The sequence below is a fragment of the Nerophis lumbriciformis genome, linkage group LG11 (assembly GCF_033978685.3).
Source record: "Nerophis lumbriciformis linkage group LG11, RoL_Nlum_v2.1, whole genome shotgun sequence".
NCBI lineage: Eukaryota > Metazoa > Chordata > Actinopteri > Syngnathiformes > Syngnathidae > Nerophis > Nerophis lumbriciformis.
Genome location: NC_084558.2, coordinates 48,208,081 through 48,225,827, shown reverse-complemented (window position 1 = coordinate 48,225,827; position 17,747 = coordinate 48,208,081). Strand labels below are relative to the sequence as shown.

At 41.2% G+C, this 17,747-nt stretch overlaps 1 protein-coding gene across 2 annotated transcripts in view; it reads right to left on the bottom strand.

Annotated features, from left to right (window-relative positions):
• The window catches only part of exd3 (exonuclease 3'-5' domain containing 3), a 129,707-nt gene that overhangs the window by 56,292 nt on the left and 55,668 nt on the right, over positions 1–17,747 (bottom strand). For both annotated transcript variants that reach the window (XM_072914159.1, XM_061966446.2), the window contains exons 18-19: positions 15,507–15,560; positions 15,307–15,438 (exon numbers count right to left, since the gene is read on the bottom strand). In XM_072914159.1, coding sequence (XP_072770260.1) covers positions 15,307–15,438; positions 15,507–15,560 — 186 coding nt within the window. The remainder of the gene's footprint in view (positions 1–15,306; positions 15,439–15,506; positions 15,561–17,747) is intronic.

Here is a 17,747-nt window from a genome sequence, read left to right as displayed (position 1 = left end):
TAACAGGGGGAGGTGACGGCAACAGACACCAGGGAGCAGTATAGCTCTAAGTATTTTATTATATATAGTCTGTCAGGCTTTCCCCTGACAGTTTGGTTGTGTTTTAGTTTTTCCTCTGTGTGTAGTATTTCCTGTCAGCGCTCTTGTTTTGGTTCTGTTTCCTGTTTGTCTCCCTGAGTGCTGTGTCCCCTCAGCTGTGGCTGATTGGCACCTGGCCACACCTGGTGTCAATCAGCCATCTGCTATTTATACCTGCCCTACCCTCCAGTCACTGCTGGATTATTGTCATTAAATGTCGCTAATACTTGTTGTCACTACTACCTGTCATAATACTTGTCGTTGTAGCTCTGTCTACTTTTGTTCACTCTGCTCATGTCATAGTTCCTTCGTGTCACAGTAAGTGTTTTTGTTTCTTGTCCACAGTTAGCCTTTGTGCTATTTTAGTTCATAGCCAAGTTTGTTCTCTGCCTTGTGCGTGCCTTTTGTTGTTACCCTTTTGTTTTGTTTTTTTGCTATAGTGCTAAATTAAATCATGTTTTCTCGCTCAATGCCTGCCGTCATCTCTGCATCTTGCGGTTCGTCACCAACAAACTCTGACATAGTCACTATATATAATAATCAAACAATGATAATATAAACTAAGGAAATGGAGTGGGAACTAGATCCAAAAGTGTATGTGGTGCGTAGCTATGTGTGTGATTATATGTAGTGTGTGTTACCTAGTGTTGTGTTGGGCGAGAGGAGGGACAAGGCAGGAAGACAGTCCATTGGGCAGGCAGATGATCCAGGGCGAGCGAGAGGCGTCGAGAATAACGTGTCCAAGCGGGAGGTCGAGATCGAACTGGCAGTCCGGGAAGCAGGGGAACGACGACGAGGAATGACGAGGCACACAGCAACGTCAAACACGGGAACGGAGGTCTGTACGCCAACAGAAGATTATATTCCGGCCCGGCATGGCAGCTTGTGCAGGCTTAAGAAGGCAGCTCGATCATTACAGGCAGGTGCGCTAATTGCCGGTGAATGATTGCAGCTGGCGGCTGCTGCAGGGCGGAGACGCGCACGGTGCGCGGCCGTGGGCGTGTCCCGAGGTGCGACAAGCAGAGCGCAAGGATGAGGGCGCATTGGAATGCGCCCTGGCCGTGACACTTACATCATGTATATAAAACATTAATGGAGATGTTTGGATGTTTTTTAAAGGGGAACATTATCACCAGACCAATGTAAGCGTCAATATATACCTTGATGTTGCAGAAAAAAGACCTTTTTTTTTTTTTAACCGATTTCCGAACTCTAAATGGGTAAATTTTGGCGAATTAAACGCCTTTCTATTATTCGCTCTCGGAGCGATGACGTCACGTTGTGACGTCACATCGGGAAGCAATCCGCCATTTTCTCACTTTCGTCGGTGTGTTGTCGGAGGGTGTAACAACACGAACAGGGACGGATTCAAGTTGCACCAGTGGCCCAAAGATGCGAAAGTGGCAAGGAATTGGACGAAATTTGTTCAAAATACGAGGATGTGGGGAAAGCCGACAAAATGGTCAGTCGTTTGTTCCGCACACTTTACCGACGAAAGCTATGCTACGACAGAGATGGCAAGAATGTGTGGATATCCTGCGACACTCAAAGCAGATGCTGACATCAACTCCAAAACTGGACAGATCAGCTTTCAGGAAAAGAGAGCGGATGAGGGTATGTCTACAGAATATATTAATTGATGAAAACTGGGCTGTCTGCACTCTCAAAGTGCATGTTGTTGCCAAATGTATTTCATATGCTGTAAACCTAGTTCATAGTTGTTAATTTTCTTTTTTGCCAAACAAACATACCAATCGTTGGTTAGAAGGTGATCGCCGAATTCGTCCTCGCTTTCTCCCGTGTCGCTGGCTGTCGTGTCGTTTTCGTCAGTTTGGCTTGCATACGGTTCAAACCGATATGGCTCAATAGCTTCAGTTTCTTCTTCAATTTCGTTTTCGCTACCTGCCTCCACACTACAACCATCTGTTTCAATACATGCGTAATCTGTTGAATCGCTTAAGCCGCTGAAATCCGAGTCTGAATCCGAGCTAATGTCGCTACAGCTCGCTGTTCTATGCGCCATGTTTGTTTGTGTCGGCATCACTATGTGACGTCACAGGAAAATGGACGGGTGTATATAACGATGGTTAAAATCAGGCACTTTGAAGCTTTTTTTAGGGATATTGCGTGATAGGTAAAATTTTGAAAAAAAAAAAAAGCCACTGGGAACTGATTTTTAATGGTTTTAACCCTTCTGAAATTGTGATAATGTTCCCCTTTAAGGGCTTTAAAGGCAGAATAGAGTGACTCCTATTGACTCCATTGTTAGCTGATTCTTGCTAGCATTTACAAACCCCGGCTCCATATGAGTTGGGAAATTGTGTTAGATGTAAATATAAACGGAATACAACGATTTGCAAATCCTTTTCAACCCATATTCAATTGAATATGCTACAAAGACAAGATATTTGATGTTCAAACTCATAAACTTAATATTTTTTTTGCAAATAATAATTAACTTAGAATTTCATGGCTGCAACACGTGCCAAAGTAGTTGGGAAAGGGCATGTTCACCACTGTGTTACATGGCCTTTCCTTTTAACAACACTCAGTAAATGTTTGGGAACTGAGGAGACACATTTTTGAAGCTTCTCAGGTGGAATTCTTTCCCATTCTTGCTTGATGTACAGCTTAAGATGTTCAACAGTCCGGGGGTCTCCGTTGTGCTATTTTAGGCTTCATAATGCGCCACACATGTTCAATGGGAGACAGGTCTGGACTACAGGCAGGTCAGTCTTGTAACTGTAAAAGCCATGCTTTCGTAGCACGTGGCTTGGCATTGTCTTGCTGAAATAAGCAGGGGCGTCCATGGTAACGTTGCTTGGATGGCAACATATGTTGCTCCAAAACCTGTATGTACCTTTCAGCATTAATGGCGCCTTCACAGATGTGTAAGTTACCCATGTCTTGGGCACTAATACACCCCCATACCATCACACATGTTGACTTTTACACTTTGCGCCTATAACAATCCGGATGGTTCTTTTCCTCTTTGGTCCGGAGGACACGACGTCAACAGTTTCCAAAAACAATTTGAAATGTGGACTCGTCAGACCACAGAACACTTTTCCACTTTGTATCAGTCCATCTTAGATGAGCTCAGGCCCAGCGAAGCCGACAGCGTTTCTGGGTGTTGTTGATAAACGGTTTTCGCCTTGCATAGGAGAGTTTTAACTTGCACTTACAGATGTAGCGACCAACTGTAGTTACTGACAGTGGGTTTCTGAAGTGTTTCTGAGCCCATGTGGGGATATCCTTTACACACTGATGTCGCTTGTTCATGCAGTACAGCCTGATGGATCGAAACGTCACGGGCTTAGCTGCTTACTTGCAGTGATTTCTCCAGATTCTCTGAACCCTTTGATGATATTACGGACCGTAGATGGTGAAATCCCTAAATTCCTTGCAATAGCTGGTTGAGAAAGGTTTTTCTTAAACTGTTCAACAATTTGCTCACGCATTTGTTGACAAAGTGGTGACCCTCGCCCCATCCTTGTTTGTGAATGACTGAGCATTTCATGGAATCTACTTTTATACCCAATCATGGCACCCACCTGTTCCCAATTTGCCTGTTCACCTGTGGGATGTTCCAAATAAGTGTTTGATGAACTTTATCAGTATTTATTGCCACCTTTCCAAACTTCTTTGTCACGTGTTGCTGGCATCAAATTCTAAAGTTAATGATTATTTGCAAATGTTTATCAGTTTGAACATCAAATATGTTGTCTTTGTAGCATATTCAACTGAATATGGGTTGAAAAGGATTTGCAAATCATTGTATTCCGTTTATATTTACATCTAACACAATTTCCCAACTCATATGGAAACGGGGTTTGTATTTAATATTTACAATGCATTAAAAAAAATCTATCGTTATGTCTTTGATAATGTCAACATTCCAAAAATAGTGCACTTCCCCTTTAAGTGTTTGAAGTAACAAAAAAATAAATAAAATGTATGAAATATTTTTTACACTTTTATGAGTGGGGCTCTTTTCAATCCCCAATAATTTTAGTGGGATTTAAAAAAAACAACAACAAACTGTCACTGCTCAAAAATTAATAATGAATTTACAACAAATAACAATAACAAGTTAATGTCGACAGACCTGAAGGGGATGAAGAGATTTAAGCGTAGAACATAAGAAATAAAAACAATAATTATATGACCCAAACCAAACTTGAGGAGATCCCTAAAGGCTAAAAAAAAAAAAAAAGTCCATGTGTAGGTTTTAAAAATGAAAACTATCAAAATGGTGCCCGCATGTGGCCCTCAGTGGAAAAGGTTGGGACACCCCTAGACTAGAGTGTGTTAGTGGGGAAACAAAAGGGCCTGACGTCATGCATGGTCATACAGTAAAGTATCTACTGTAGCAGCCAGGACACACACACACACTGGGGAGTCTATGGTTATCGTCACATTTTCACTCCAAAACAAAGAAAGCAGAACAGTGATGGAGTTCCTTCTCTGGACCAGTGCTGCTCCACTTTTTCATAACCCTCCTTCATTGTTGCTAAAACATCCAACACTTTAAAACTGCTATTTCCACCAATAAAGTCCCAATTTAAGACAGAGAAGCACTTTGTTGGTCCAAGATCCTCCAAAGAAGCTGTTTTTAGAGAACCAAGATCCTCCATAACTCCTGAGAGCCAGCGTCCTCTGCAGTAGACTTGTCTTTTTGCACAAGGGGACTGTTTTATTCCCAAAGTTGCAACTCTCAAGAGGACACGACACGAGCGCTCTGCTGGTTTGAGGAACACAAGCAGAACAAATCTTGGATATGACAAGCTGCTGCTTTTATACTGAGAAACACAAGTCCAAGATCCTCACACTCCTGCCAGAGACCTCCGTTCTAATAAAAAGCTCCAGCTGTCTCCTCCAACACAGAACCTTCTGGAACTCTCCTCCTACCCTTCTGCACATTTCACCATCTCACAACCTTTCAAACCCACCTCTTCAAAACTGCTTGAAATGGTGACTAGTCCTTTAATACCATTTTTAATGCTGTTTTTAAGAAGCTACTGTAAAAGCACTACTCAAAGACGTACTATTTGACAAGAACATTGCTGTTTTTAAGAAACTACTATAAAAACAGTTATCAAAGATGTACTATTTAACAAAAACATCGCTGTTTTTAAGAAGCTACTGTAAAAACAGTTATCAAAGATGTACTATTTAACAGGAACAATGCTGTTTTTAAGAAGCTACTGTAAAATCTCTCATCAAAGATGTACTATTTAACAGGAATATTGCTGTTTTTAAGAAGCTACTGTAAAAAGTATTATCAAAGATGTACTATTTGACAGGAACAATACGGTTTTTAAGATGCTACTGTAAAAACACTCATCAAAGATGTATTATTTAACAAGAATATTGCTGTTTTTAAGATGCTACTGTCAAAACACTCATCAAATGTGTATTATTTAACAGGAACAATGCTGTTTTTAAAATTAAAGTTAAAAAGTTAAAGTACCAATGATTGTCACACACACACTAGGTGTGGCGAAATTATTCTCTGCATTTAACCCATCACCCTTGATCACCCCCTGGGAGGTGAGGGGAGCAGTGGGCAGCAGCGGTGGCCGCGCCCGGGAATCATTTTTGGTGATTTAACCCCCAATTCCAACCCTTGATACTGAGTGCCAAGCAGGGAGGTAATGGGTCCCATTTTTATAGTCTTTGGTATGACTCGGCCGGGGTTTGAACCCACAACCTACCGATCTCAGGACGGACACTCTAACCACTAGGCCACTGAGTAGGTTTAAGAACCTACTGTAAAAACACTAATCAAAGATGTACTATTTGACAGGAACATTGCTGTTTTTAAGAAGCTACTGTAAAGATGTACTATTTGACAGGAACAATGCTGTTTTTAAGATGCTACTGGAAAAAATACTCATCAAAGATGTATTATTTGACAAGAACATTACTGTTTTTAAGATGCTACTGTGAAAACAATCATCAAAGATGTACTATTTGACAGGAACAATGCTGTTTTTAAGAAACTACTGTAAAAACACTCATCAAAGATGTATTATTTAACAGGAACAGTGCTGTTTTTAAGAAGCTACTGTAAAAACACTCATCAAAGATGTATTATTTAACAAGAATATTGCTGTTTTTAAGATGCTACTGTCAAAACACTCATCAAATGTGCATTATTTAACAGGAACAATGCTGTTTTTAAGAAACTAGTGTAAAAACACTAATCAAAGATGTACTATTTAACAGGAACAATGCTGTTTTTAAGAACCTACTGTAAAAACACTAATCAAAGATGTACTATTTGACAGGAACATTGCTGTTTTTAAGAAGCTACTGTAAAGATGTACTATTTGACAGGAACAATGCTGTTTTTAAGAAGCTACTGTAAAAACACTCATCAAAGATGTACTATTTGACAAGAACATTGCTGTTTTTAAGAAACTACTGTAAAAACACTCAAAGATGTACTATTTGACAGGAACATTGCTGTTTTTAAGAAGCTACTGTAAAAACACTAATCAAAGATGTACTATTTGACAGGAACATTGCTGTTTTTAAGAAGCTACTGTAAAAACACTAATTAAAGATGTACTATTTAACAGGAACATTGCTGTTTTTAAGAAGCTACTGTAAAAAGTATTATCAAAGATGTACTATTTGACAGGAACAATACGGTTTTTAAGAAGCTACTGTAAAAACACTCATCAAAGATGTACTATTTAACAAGAATATTGCTGTTTTTAAGATGCTACTGTCAAAACACTCATCAAATGTGTATTATTTAACAGGAACAATGCTGTTTTTAAGAACCTACTGTAAAAACACTAATCAAAGATGTACTATTTGACAGGAACATTGCTGCTTTTAAGAAGCTACTGTAAAGATGTACTATTTGACAGGAACAATGCTGTTTTTAAGATGCTACTGGAAAAAATACTCATCAAAGATGTATTATTTGACAAGAACATTACTGTTTTTAAGATGCTACTGTAAAAACACTACTCAAAGATGTACTATTTGACAGGAACAATGCTGTTTTTAAGAAGCTACTGTAAAGACAATTATTAAATATATACTATTTGACAGAAACAATGCTGTTTTTAAGAAGCTACCGTAAAATCTCTCATCAAAGATGTACTATTTGACAGGAACATTGCTGTTTTTAAGAAGCTACTGTAAAAACACTAATTAAAGATGTACTATTTAACAGGAACATTGCTGTTTTTAAGAAACTACTGTAAAACTCTCATCAAAGATGTACTATTTGACAGAAACAATGCTGTTTTTAAGAACCTACTGTAAAAACACTAATCAAAGATGTATTATTTAACATGAACATTGCTGTTTTTTATGAAGCTACTGTAAAAACAGTTATCAAAGATCCTCTATAAAGTGCGGATCCACCTATGAAGTTTTGAGTGACTTAATAGGTCCACATGGTAAACTGGAAGGAGTGTTCTAATATGGCGGCTGCACTCTCCTGGGAAACAGGTCAGTACACGATTACATGCATCAATTTGCATATATTTCTCTACTCATTCACATTGTCACATGTGTGGTACTAATACACACTAATGTGTGGTACTAATACACACTACTTACGCATGTGTGGTACTAATAAACACTACTTATGTGTGGTACTAATACACACTAATGTGTGGTACTAATACACACTACTTATGTGTGGTACTAATACACACTACTTATGTGTGGTACTAATACACACTACTTACGTATGTGTGGTACTAATACACACTACTTATGTGTGGTACTAATACACACTACGTATGTGTGGTACTAATACACACTACTTACGTATGTGTGGTACTAATACACACTACCTATGTGTGGTACTAATACACACTACTTATGTGTGGTACTAATACACTGTATTTATGTGTGGGACTAATACACACTAATGTGTGGTACTAATACACACTACTTATGTGTGGTACTAAAACAAACATAACACAGTACTTATTTGAGTGGTATCAATACAAACATAACACAGTGCTTATTTGAGTGGTATCAACACACACATGAACGCAGTACTTTTTGTGTGGTACTAAAACAAACATAACACAGTACTTATTTGTGTGGTACTAATACAAACATAATACAGTGCTTATTTGAGTGGTATCAATACACACATGAACGCAGTACTTTTTGTGTGGTACTAATACACACATTACACACTACTTATTTGTGTGGTACTAATACAAACATAACACAGTACTTATTTGTGTGGTACTAATACAAACATAACAGTAGAGAACGTGGCTACAAAGGTCCTTACAGTAAGGTTGCAACACTACCACTACTGTCCACTAGGTGAGAACATGGCCACAAAGGTCCTTAGTTAGGTTGCAACACTACCACTACTGTCCACCAGGTGTCAGCTGGAGGCGTGTCCTAATGAAATTAAACAATGGATGTCCGCTAACTTCTTGCAACTCAACTGATGTGTGGGGGGGCAGGGTTGGGGGTTGGGGCGGGGTCTGGTGGTGGCAGGGGTGTATAATGTAGCCCGGAAGAGTCAGGGCTGCATGGGATTCTGGGTATTTGTTCTGTTGTGTTTATGTTGTGTTAAGGTGCAGATGTTCTCCCGAAATGTGTTTGTCATTTTTGTTTGGTTTTGGTTCAAAGTGTGGCGCATTATTAGTAAGAGTGTTAAAGTTGTTTTATATGGCCACCGTCAGTGTAACCTGTGTGGCTGTTGACCAAGTATGCCTTGCTGTCACTTACATGTGCAAGCAGAAGATGCACACAACAAAAGGTTGGGCAGGCACGCTGTTTGTACAGATTGTAGAGGGCGCTAAATGCTGTACAATCATGGCACACCCTTATAATTATTATTTAGTGTGAAAATCTGAGAATATTAATCCCGGGAGTTATCTGCGAGAGGCACGGAAATCTCCCGGGAAAATCGGGAGGTATGCAGCTGAGCCGCATCAGAGTGATCCGCGGGTTGCCGACCCCTGTGCTAGACCCACTCGACGTCCATTGCATCCGGTCTCCCCTAGAGGTCCGAACATAGGTCCTCTCCAAGGTTTCTCATAGTCATTCACATTGACATCCCACTGGGTTGTGAGTTTTTCCTTGCCCTTATGTGGGCTCTGAACCGAGGACGTCATTGTGGCTTGTGCAGCCCTTTGAGACACTTTAGGAGATTTAGGGCTACATAAGTAAACATCGATTGATTGATTGAGTGTGAACGTGGCTACACAGGTCCTCACAGTGAGGTTGCGGCACTACCACCACTGTCCACTAGGTGAGAACCTGGCTACAAAGTGTCGCCTGAGGGTTAAAGTGAGAGAACATGATCGGAGCCAGAGAATACCGCGGGTTGGTTGATGGCAAAGTGTCCAAATTCCTTGCAGTGAGAAACACGCTTTGAGTCATGGTTGCGTGAGCATATTTGTGGTGGTCTGGGGGGGAATGTGGCAAAATACGAAAAGGGGTGAGTAACTTTAAAACATGTCGAAACCTCTCCCTATTCCTCCTGCTGGTGCGCAGCAAAGTCAAGTTGTCTCCTTCTCATCAACTTTCACTGGCTTTCCCTTTTTGCTCCCCCCCCTCCCCCTCACCGCCATCACCTCTATCCTACCCCCCCTTCTTTTCCTCTGGCCAACACCACCACAGGTCTGACCCCTCCCTCTGGTGGTGTGGCGGTTCCTGTTGCTCCTGTTTTCACTTCCCGAGTAGTCTGGTGCGTGGGAACCAGCGTTGCTGCTGCTGTCTACGACTGAGAGGCAGTTCCTGTGTGTGTGTGTGTGTGTGTGTGTGTGTAAAAGGTGCTGAGTATTGTGTGTGTGTGTGTGATAGTGCCAGGAAGTGTTTGTGAGTCTGGGAGTGTGCGTGCATATGCATGTCACGCTATATGATGTGATAATGCACGTGTTTGCTTGGGTTGAGCGTCTATCTCCCGGCCAATCTGCGCGACCATCAACATGTCTATACAAGGCCAGCGTGGGACGTCCGACGGCACCGAGGATCTGAGCCGGAAGTTTACGTGCGTACTGGTGCACGAGGGCAGCGTAATGACGGGTAAAGCGCTGCCAGCCCCGCCCGGGGACCAAACCCTTGGCAAGAATTTAAAAAGGCAGTACAAACGAGGGACAAAGGAGTATGTTGCGTAAAAGTCATACGGATGGAAATGATATGCCGTGCGGGGTTGTCATGGTTACGAGAAGAATCTGATGGAAAGTGGCCCTGGGAATGATTTGTAGCTCAGAGAATATGAGTCCTGGGAAACTCAACGCTGCGCCTCACACTTGACAAACATTTTTGTTCTACCTGAGGCTAATTTGAACACTTGCCTCTCGCGACACTAATTACCAAATGTTCAAGATAATAGAGAGTGTGAGTCACACCCACTGAATTTTAGAAAAACAAAACCGGACTGTAAACCCCAGATTATACACGTGATTTACACAGAAATATTCTGGAAACGTTTATTTACATACCTTAATTAGTTGCAAACGTTGTCTGTGACAAGGCAGTAAAATGGCTTGATCAAACAAAACAGAAGTCGTCGTCATGGAGCCACTGGCTGCGGAAGATAGCTCTCCAATCAGCTCAAAGGACTCAATAACGCCACGGTGACGTTCTGGGGAATTTACCGAGGATGTACAAACCCCGTTTCCATATGAGTTGGGAAATTGTGTTAGATGTAAATATAAACGGAATACAATTTGCAAATCATTTTCAACCCATATTCAGTTGAATATGCTACAAAAGACAACATATTTGATGTTCAAACTTTTTTGCAAATAATCATTAACTTTAGAATTTGATGCCAGCAACACGTGACAAAGAAGTTGGGAAAGGTGGCAATAAATACTGATAAAGTTGAGGAATGCTCATCAAAGACTTATTTGGAACATCCCACAGGTGAACAGGCAAATTGGGAACAGGTGGGTGCCATGATTGGGTATAAAAGTAGATTCCATGAAATGCTAATTCATTCACAAACAAGGATGGGGCGAGGGTCACCACTTTGTCAAAAAATGCGTGAGTAAATTGTTGAACAGTTTAAGAAAAACCTTTCTCAACCAGCTACTGCAAGGAATTTCACCATCTACGGTCCGTAATATCAAAGGGTTCAGAGAATCTGGAGAAATCACTGCAAGTAAACAGCTAAGCCTGTGACCTTCGATCCCTCAGGCTGTACTGCATCAACAAGCGACATCAGTGTGTAAAGGATATCACCACACGGGCTCAGGAACACTTCAGAAACCCACTGTCAGTAACTACAGTTGGTCGCTACATCTGTAAGTGCAAGTTAAAACTCTCCTACGCAAGGCGAAAACCGTTTATCAACAACACCCAGAAACACCGTCGGCTTCGCTGGGCCTGAGCTCATCTAAAATGGACTGATACAAAGTGGAAAAGTGTTCTGTGGTCTGACGAGTCCACATTTCAAATTGCTTTTGGAAACTGTGGACGTCGTGTCCTCCGGACCAAAGAGGAAAAGAACCATCCAAATTGTTCTAGGCGCAAAGTGTAAAAGTCAGCATCTGTGATGGTATGGGGGTGTATTAGTGCCCAAGACATGGGTAACTTACACATCTGTGAAAGCCCCATTAATGCTGAAAGATACATACAGGTTTTGGAGCAACATATTCATTGCACTTTATATTTTTATATATTTGCACATTGTTTTTTCTAGCATGCACACATCGCACTGTATGGAATGGCCTCAATCTCGTTACCTTGCGTAATGACAATAAAGCTGATTCTGATTCTGATATGTTGCCATCCAAGCAACGTTACCATGGACGCCCCTGCTTATTTCAGCAAGACAATGCCAAGCCACGTGTTACATCAACGTGGCTTCATAGTAAAAGAGTGTGGGTACTAGACTGGCCTGCCTGTAGTCCAGACCTGTCTCCCATTGAAAATGTGTGGCGCATTAAGAAGCCTAAAATAGCGCAACGGAGACCCCCGGACTGTTGAACAACTAAAGCTGTACATCAAGCAAGTATGGGAAAGAATTCCACCTGAGAAGCTTCAAAAATGTGTCTCCTCAGTTCCCAAACGTTTACTGAGTGTTGTTAAAAGGAAAGGCCATGTAACACAGTGGTGAACATGCCCTTTCCCAACTACTTTGGCACGTGTTGCAGCCATGAAAGTCTAAGTTAATTATTATTTGCAAAAAAAAAAAAAAAGTTTATGAGTTTGAACATCAAATATGTTGTCTTTGTAGTGCATTCAATTGAATATGGGTTGAAAAGGATTTGCAAATCATTGTATTCCGTTTATATTTACATCTCACACAATTTCCCAACTCATATAGAAACGGGGTTTGTAGATGAACTACGATCAAAGTATTGGACAGGACGTCGGAAATGTGTAAATAATAAGGGTGTAACGGTACGTGTATTTGTATTGAACAGTTTCGGTACGGGGGTTTCGGTTCCGTTCGGAGGTGTACCGAACGAGTTTCCACACGGAAATTAATATGGCGATGATAAAACAATTGAACTAATAAATATTGAGTATTCAAGTTAATCTGTGGTTGCCTCCTGATGCTCACACACACAAACGTTAAGCCTTTGGACTCCAAGTCGGTTAAATAACAATAATAATAATAACAATAATAGATGAACCAAGGAGCTTGACAATGAGAAGCCATTATTCATTCCCTCCACAACTCCACATTGGGCAGTGAGGGCCCTGAGGGCCTTGTATTTTCTCGCTCGCTACTCCCACGTGACAATCGAAGCGGTGTTCCTCACTAAGCAGGCCGCAGAAACAAAAGAAGGGGCAAAGAAATGAGGCCTTGGCAAATCAGATAACAACTTAGGCCTGGGTGGGCTCTCTCGGTTTCACTTCATATTGACTATTCCCACCTGACTTTTAACCCTTGGACCACATCACGGTTGGCACGGCCCCATGTTTCACCCCTTCTGTGTGTGTGTGTGTGGAACACTTTCATTCAAACTTGACTTTAATCACATGCATGTTTGGGACTCAACCCATTTCATGGGAAAGAAAGTGTTTTTTTGTGCAAAATGACCAATTTAACATACAGTGGAACCTCATTTTATGAACCCTTCTATTTACCAACTTTTGAGTTTGCAAACCTTTAGCCCAGGGATGCCCAAAGTGGGGCCTGGGGGCCAAACTTGGCCTATCATGTCATTTGGTGTGGCCCGGCAAAAGGGGTGGCTACCACATGTAATATGTATTAAAACTGCACAATCAGCTGTGGATTGTCCGCAAGGCAACACGGTCAAAAAGTCAGTAGATTTTAAAGTAAAAAACTGGCAGCTCTGTCGACAATTTTTGAAGTTTTTCAGGTGGAATTCTTTCCCATTCTTGCTTGATGTACAGCTTAAGTTGTTCAACAGTCCGGGGGTCTCCGTTGTGGTATTTTAGGCTTCACAATGCGGCACACATTTTCAATGGGAGACAGGTCTGGACTTCAGGCAGGACAGTCTAGTACCCGCACTTTGTACTACAAAGCCATGTGCAGAATGTGGCTTGTCATCGTCTTGCTGAAATAAGCAGGGGCGTCCATGAAAAAGACATTGCTTGGATGGCAACATATGTTGCTCCAAAAATCTGTATGTGCCTTTCGGCATTAATGGTGCCAATGCCTATTTACGAACTTTTGAGTTTGCAAACCTTTAGCCCAGGGATACCCAAAGTGAGGCCTGGGGGCCAAACTTGGCCAGTTGTGTCATTTGGTTTGGCCCGGCAAAAGGGGTTGCTACTAGAGATGTCCGATAATAACGGACTGCCAATATTATCGGCCGATAAATGCTTTAAAATGTAATATCGGAAATTATCGGTATTGGTAGGAGGCCACGGGGAAGACCCAGGACACGTTGGGAAGACTATGTCTCCTGGCTGGCCTGGGAACGCCTCTGGATCCCCCGGGAAGAGCTGGACGAAGTGGCTGGGGAGAGGGAAGTCTGGGCTTCCCTGCTTAGGCTGCTGCCCCCGCGACCCGACCTTGGATAAGCGGAAGAAGATGGATGGATGGATGGTTTCAAAAAGTAAAATGTATGACTTTTTGAAACGTCACTGTACGGAGTGGTACACGGACGTAGGGAGAAGTACAGAGCGCCAATAAACCTTAAAGGCACTGCCTTTGCGTGCTGGCCCAATCACATAATATCTACGGCTTTTCACACACACAAGTGAATGCAAGGCATACTTGGTCAACAGCCATACAGGTCACACTGAGGGTGGCTGTATAAACAACTTTAACACTGTTACAAATATGCGCCACACTGTGAACCCACACCAAACAAGAACGACAAACACATTTCGGGAGAACATCCGCACCGTAACACAACAGAACAAATACCCAGAACCCCTTGCAGCACTAACTCTTCCGGGACGCTACAATATACACCCACCGCTACCCTCACCCCCGCACCTCAACCTCCTCATGCTCTCTCAGGGAGAGCGTGTCCCAAATTCCAAGCTGCTGTTTTGAGGCATTTAAAAAAAAATAATGCACTTTGTGACTTCAATAATAAATATGGCAGTGCCATGTTGGCATTTTTTTCCATAACTTGAGTTGATTTATTTTGGAAAACCTTGTTACATTGTTTAATGCATCCAGCGGGGCATCACAACAAAATTAGGCATAATAATGTGTTAATTCCACGACTGTATATATCGGTATCGGTTGATATCGGAATCGGTAATCAAGAGTTGGACAATATCGGCAAAAAAGCTATTATCGGACATCTCTAGTTTAATGGATACCATGAAACACAACTTGTTTTTACACTCTCCTGCTACTTTCAATAACGTATGTCATTAATAAAGATGTACCTTTATTTTGAAAATAAATGGCAATATAAAAGATTGGTTGTTTGCCTCCATCTGACAACAAACGCTGCTGTTAAAGGTGGCGTAAAAGGAGTAGGTGATTTTATACCCAACATGTTGCTTGAATACATCAAAGTCACTTCCTTTGGACCAATAAAGACTTTAGCAGGACTCCATTTGGCCCCTGCTTGTTTTTGCTGGGAGTGTGCCTGAGCAAGGCGTCCACGTCCCCGTCCCCGTCCCCTCCCGCCTGGTAGGTCTACATTTTGGTAGCAAGCGGGGCCATCTTCCCCGCGGGAACACCCAAGTTTAGCCACCCACAGAGACGTGCGCAGGTCAGACCCAATCCATCACGTGGAAAGGAGGACAATTAGACTTAGTTCCCACACCTACTAGTCTCACTAATGACACAGAGTAAACTCGTGAAACAATGACACTCCTCCTTCCTACCTGGCAGCGGCTGAACACGTCCTCGGGCGTGGGCTGCACGTTGAAGTGTTTCAGCACTCGCACCGCCTGGTCCCGGCCCTTCTCGCCGCGGTCCAGGCACAGACAGCGGCCCGTGCCCACCTGAGAGCGCAGCTGTGTAGAAAGAGGATGAGTGTACACCTATGAAGACTGCGGTGCTGGCTTTGTGGTGCGGGCCTTACAGTCTGGTACGGCTGTCCGCATGTCAGTATGACGCGGTTTTCATCCTGCGCCACCTGGACAAAAGAGCATATTTCATCATCAACGTGGGCTTTTTTGACCAACTATAGCACATAAATACATGTTTTTAGGTTTCAGTCATCAAAATGTTCAAAATAGGTCAGATATGAATAAATACAGTTTAAAAAATGTGTTCAACGCCACGTCATTTAATGTGGCCCCACCCCTACATAATTTGTTTGCTTTGTTTTTACATGTGCTTTCTTATGCACATGCAAATTAGCGTCGGTAGTTGCCCACTCAACACCTGCCTGCCACCCAACTGGCAACTGGACTAGAAAATGAGTCAGAGTTAAACTTAATTGGATTGAACTTTTTTTTTTATTAAAAAATAATAATAATGTATATCCATATAAATGTACATATATTATTATTATTATTATTATTATTATATGTAAATATGCAAACATTTGAATAAAAATAAATACAAATTTAGAATAATATATATGTATACATTTATATATACAGTACATATATATATTGCCTCCATCCAAAAAACAAATACAATTTAAAATATCTTATATATGTATATATATATATATATATATATATACACACACACACAGTATTTATATACATACATCCATCCATTTATTTATATATATATATATATATATATATATATATATATATACACATACATATACATATATACATACATACATATACACATATATATATATGTATATATATATGTGCGTGTGTATATATACAGTATATATATATGCATATATATATATATGTGTGTGTATATATATATATATACATTCCTTTATATATATATATATATATACAGTTAGGTCCATAAATATTTGGACATTGACACAATTTTCAGTATTCCAGCTCTGTACAACACCACAATGGATTTGAAATGAAACAATCAAGATGTGCTTTAAGTGCAGACTTTGAGCTTTAATTTGAGGGTATTTACATCCAAATCAGGTGAACGGTGTAGGAATTACAACACATTTTATATGTGCCTTCCACTTTTTAAGGGACCAAAAGTAATTGGACAATTGGCTACTCAGCTGTTCCATGGCCACGTTTGTGTTATTCTCTTGTTTTTTTTTTCATTTATTTCATTTACAACGAGCAGATAAAAGGCCTAAATGGCATTTCAAGTGTGGTATATTCATTTGGAATCTGGGGAGGTCATCTCTTAATATGATGTCCAAAGAGGTGTCACTATCAGTGAAGCAAGCCATCATTATGCTGAAAAATCAAAACAAAGCCATCAGATAGATAGCAAAAACATTAGGTGTGGCCAAATCAACTGTTTGGTACATTCTTAAAAAGAGAGAACACACTGGTGAGCTCAGCAACACCAAAAGACCTGGAAGACCACGGAAAACAAGTGTGGTGGATGACAGAAAAATCCTTTCCCTTGTCAAGAAAAAGCCCTTCACAACAGTTGGCCAGATGAAGAAAAGTCTCCAGGAGGTACGTGTATCTGTGTCCAAGTCAACAATTAAGAGACGACTTCTCCAGAGGAAATACAGAGGGTTCATCACAAGGTGTAAACCATCGGTGAGCCTCAAAAACAGGAAGGCCAGATTAGAGTTTGCCAAGAAACATCTAAAAGAGCCTGTGCAGTTCTAGAACAACATCTTATGGACAGATGAGACCAAGATCAACTTGTAGCAGAATGATGGAAAGAGAAGAGTATGGAGGAGGGAAGGAACTGCTCAAGATCCAAAGCATACCACCTCATCAGTGAAGCATGGTGGTGGTAGTGGCATGCATGGCTGCCAGTAGAACTGGATCTCTTATATTTATTGATGATGTGAAAGCTGACAAAAGCAGCAGAATGAATTCTGAAGTGTTTGGGGCAATATTATCTGTTCATATTCAGCCAAATGCTTCAAAAGTCATTGGACGGCGCTTCACAATGCAGATGGTCAATGACCCCAAGCATACTGCGAAAGCAACCAAATAGTTTTTTAAGGCAAAGAAGTGGAATGTCCTGCAATGGCCAAGTCAATCACCTGACCTGAATCCAATTGAGCATGAATTTCACTTGCTGAAGACAAAACTGAAGGGAAAATGCCCAAAGAACAAGCAGGAAGTGAAGACAGCTGCAGCAGAGGCCTGGCAAAGCATCACAAGGGACCAAACCCTGCGTCTGGTGATGTCTATGGCTTCCACACTTCAGGCTGTCATTGACTGCAAAGGATTTGCAACAA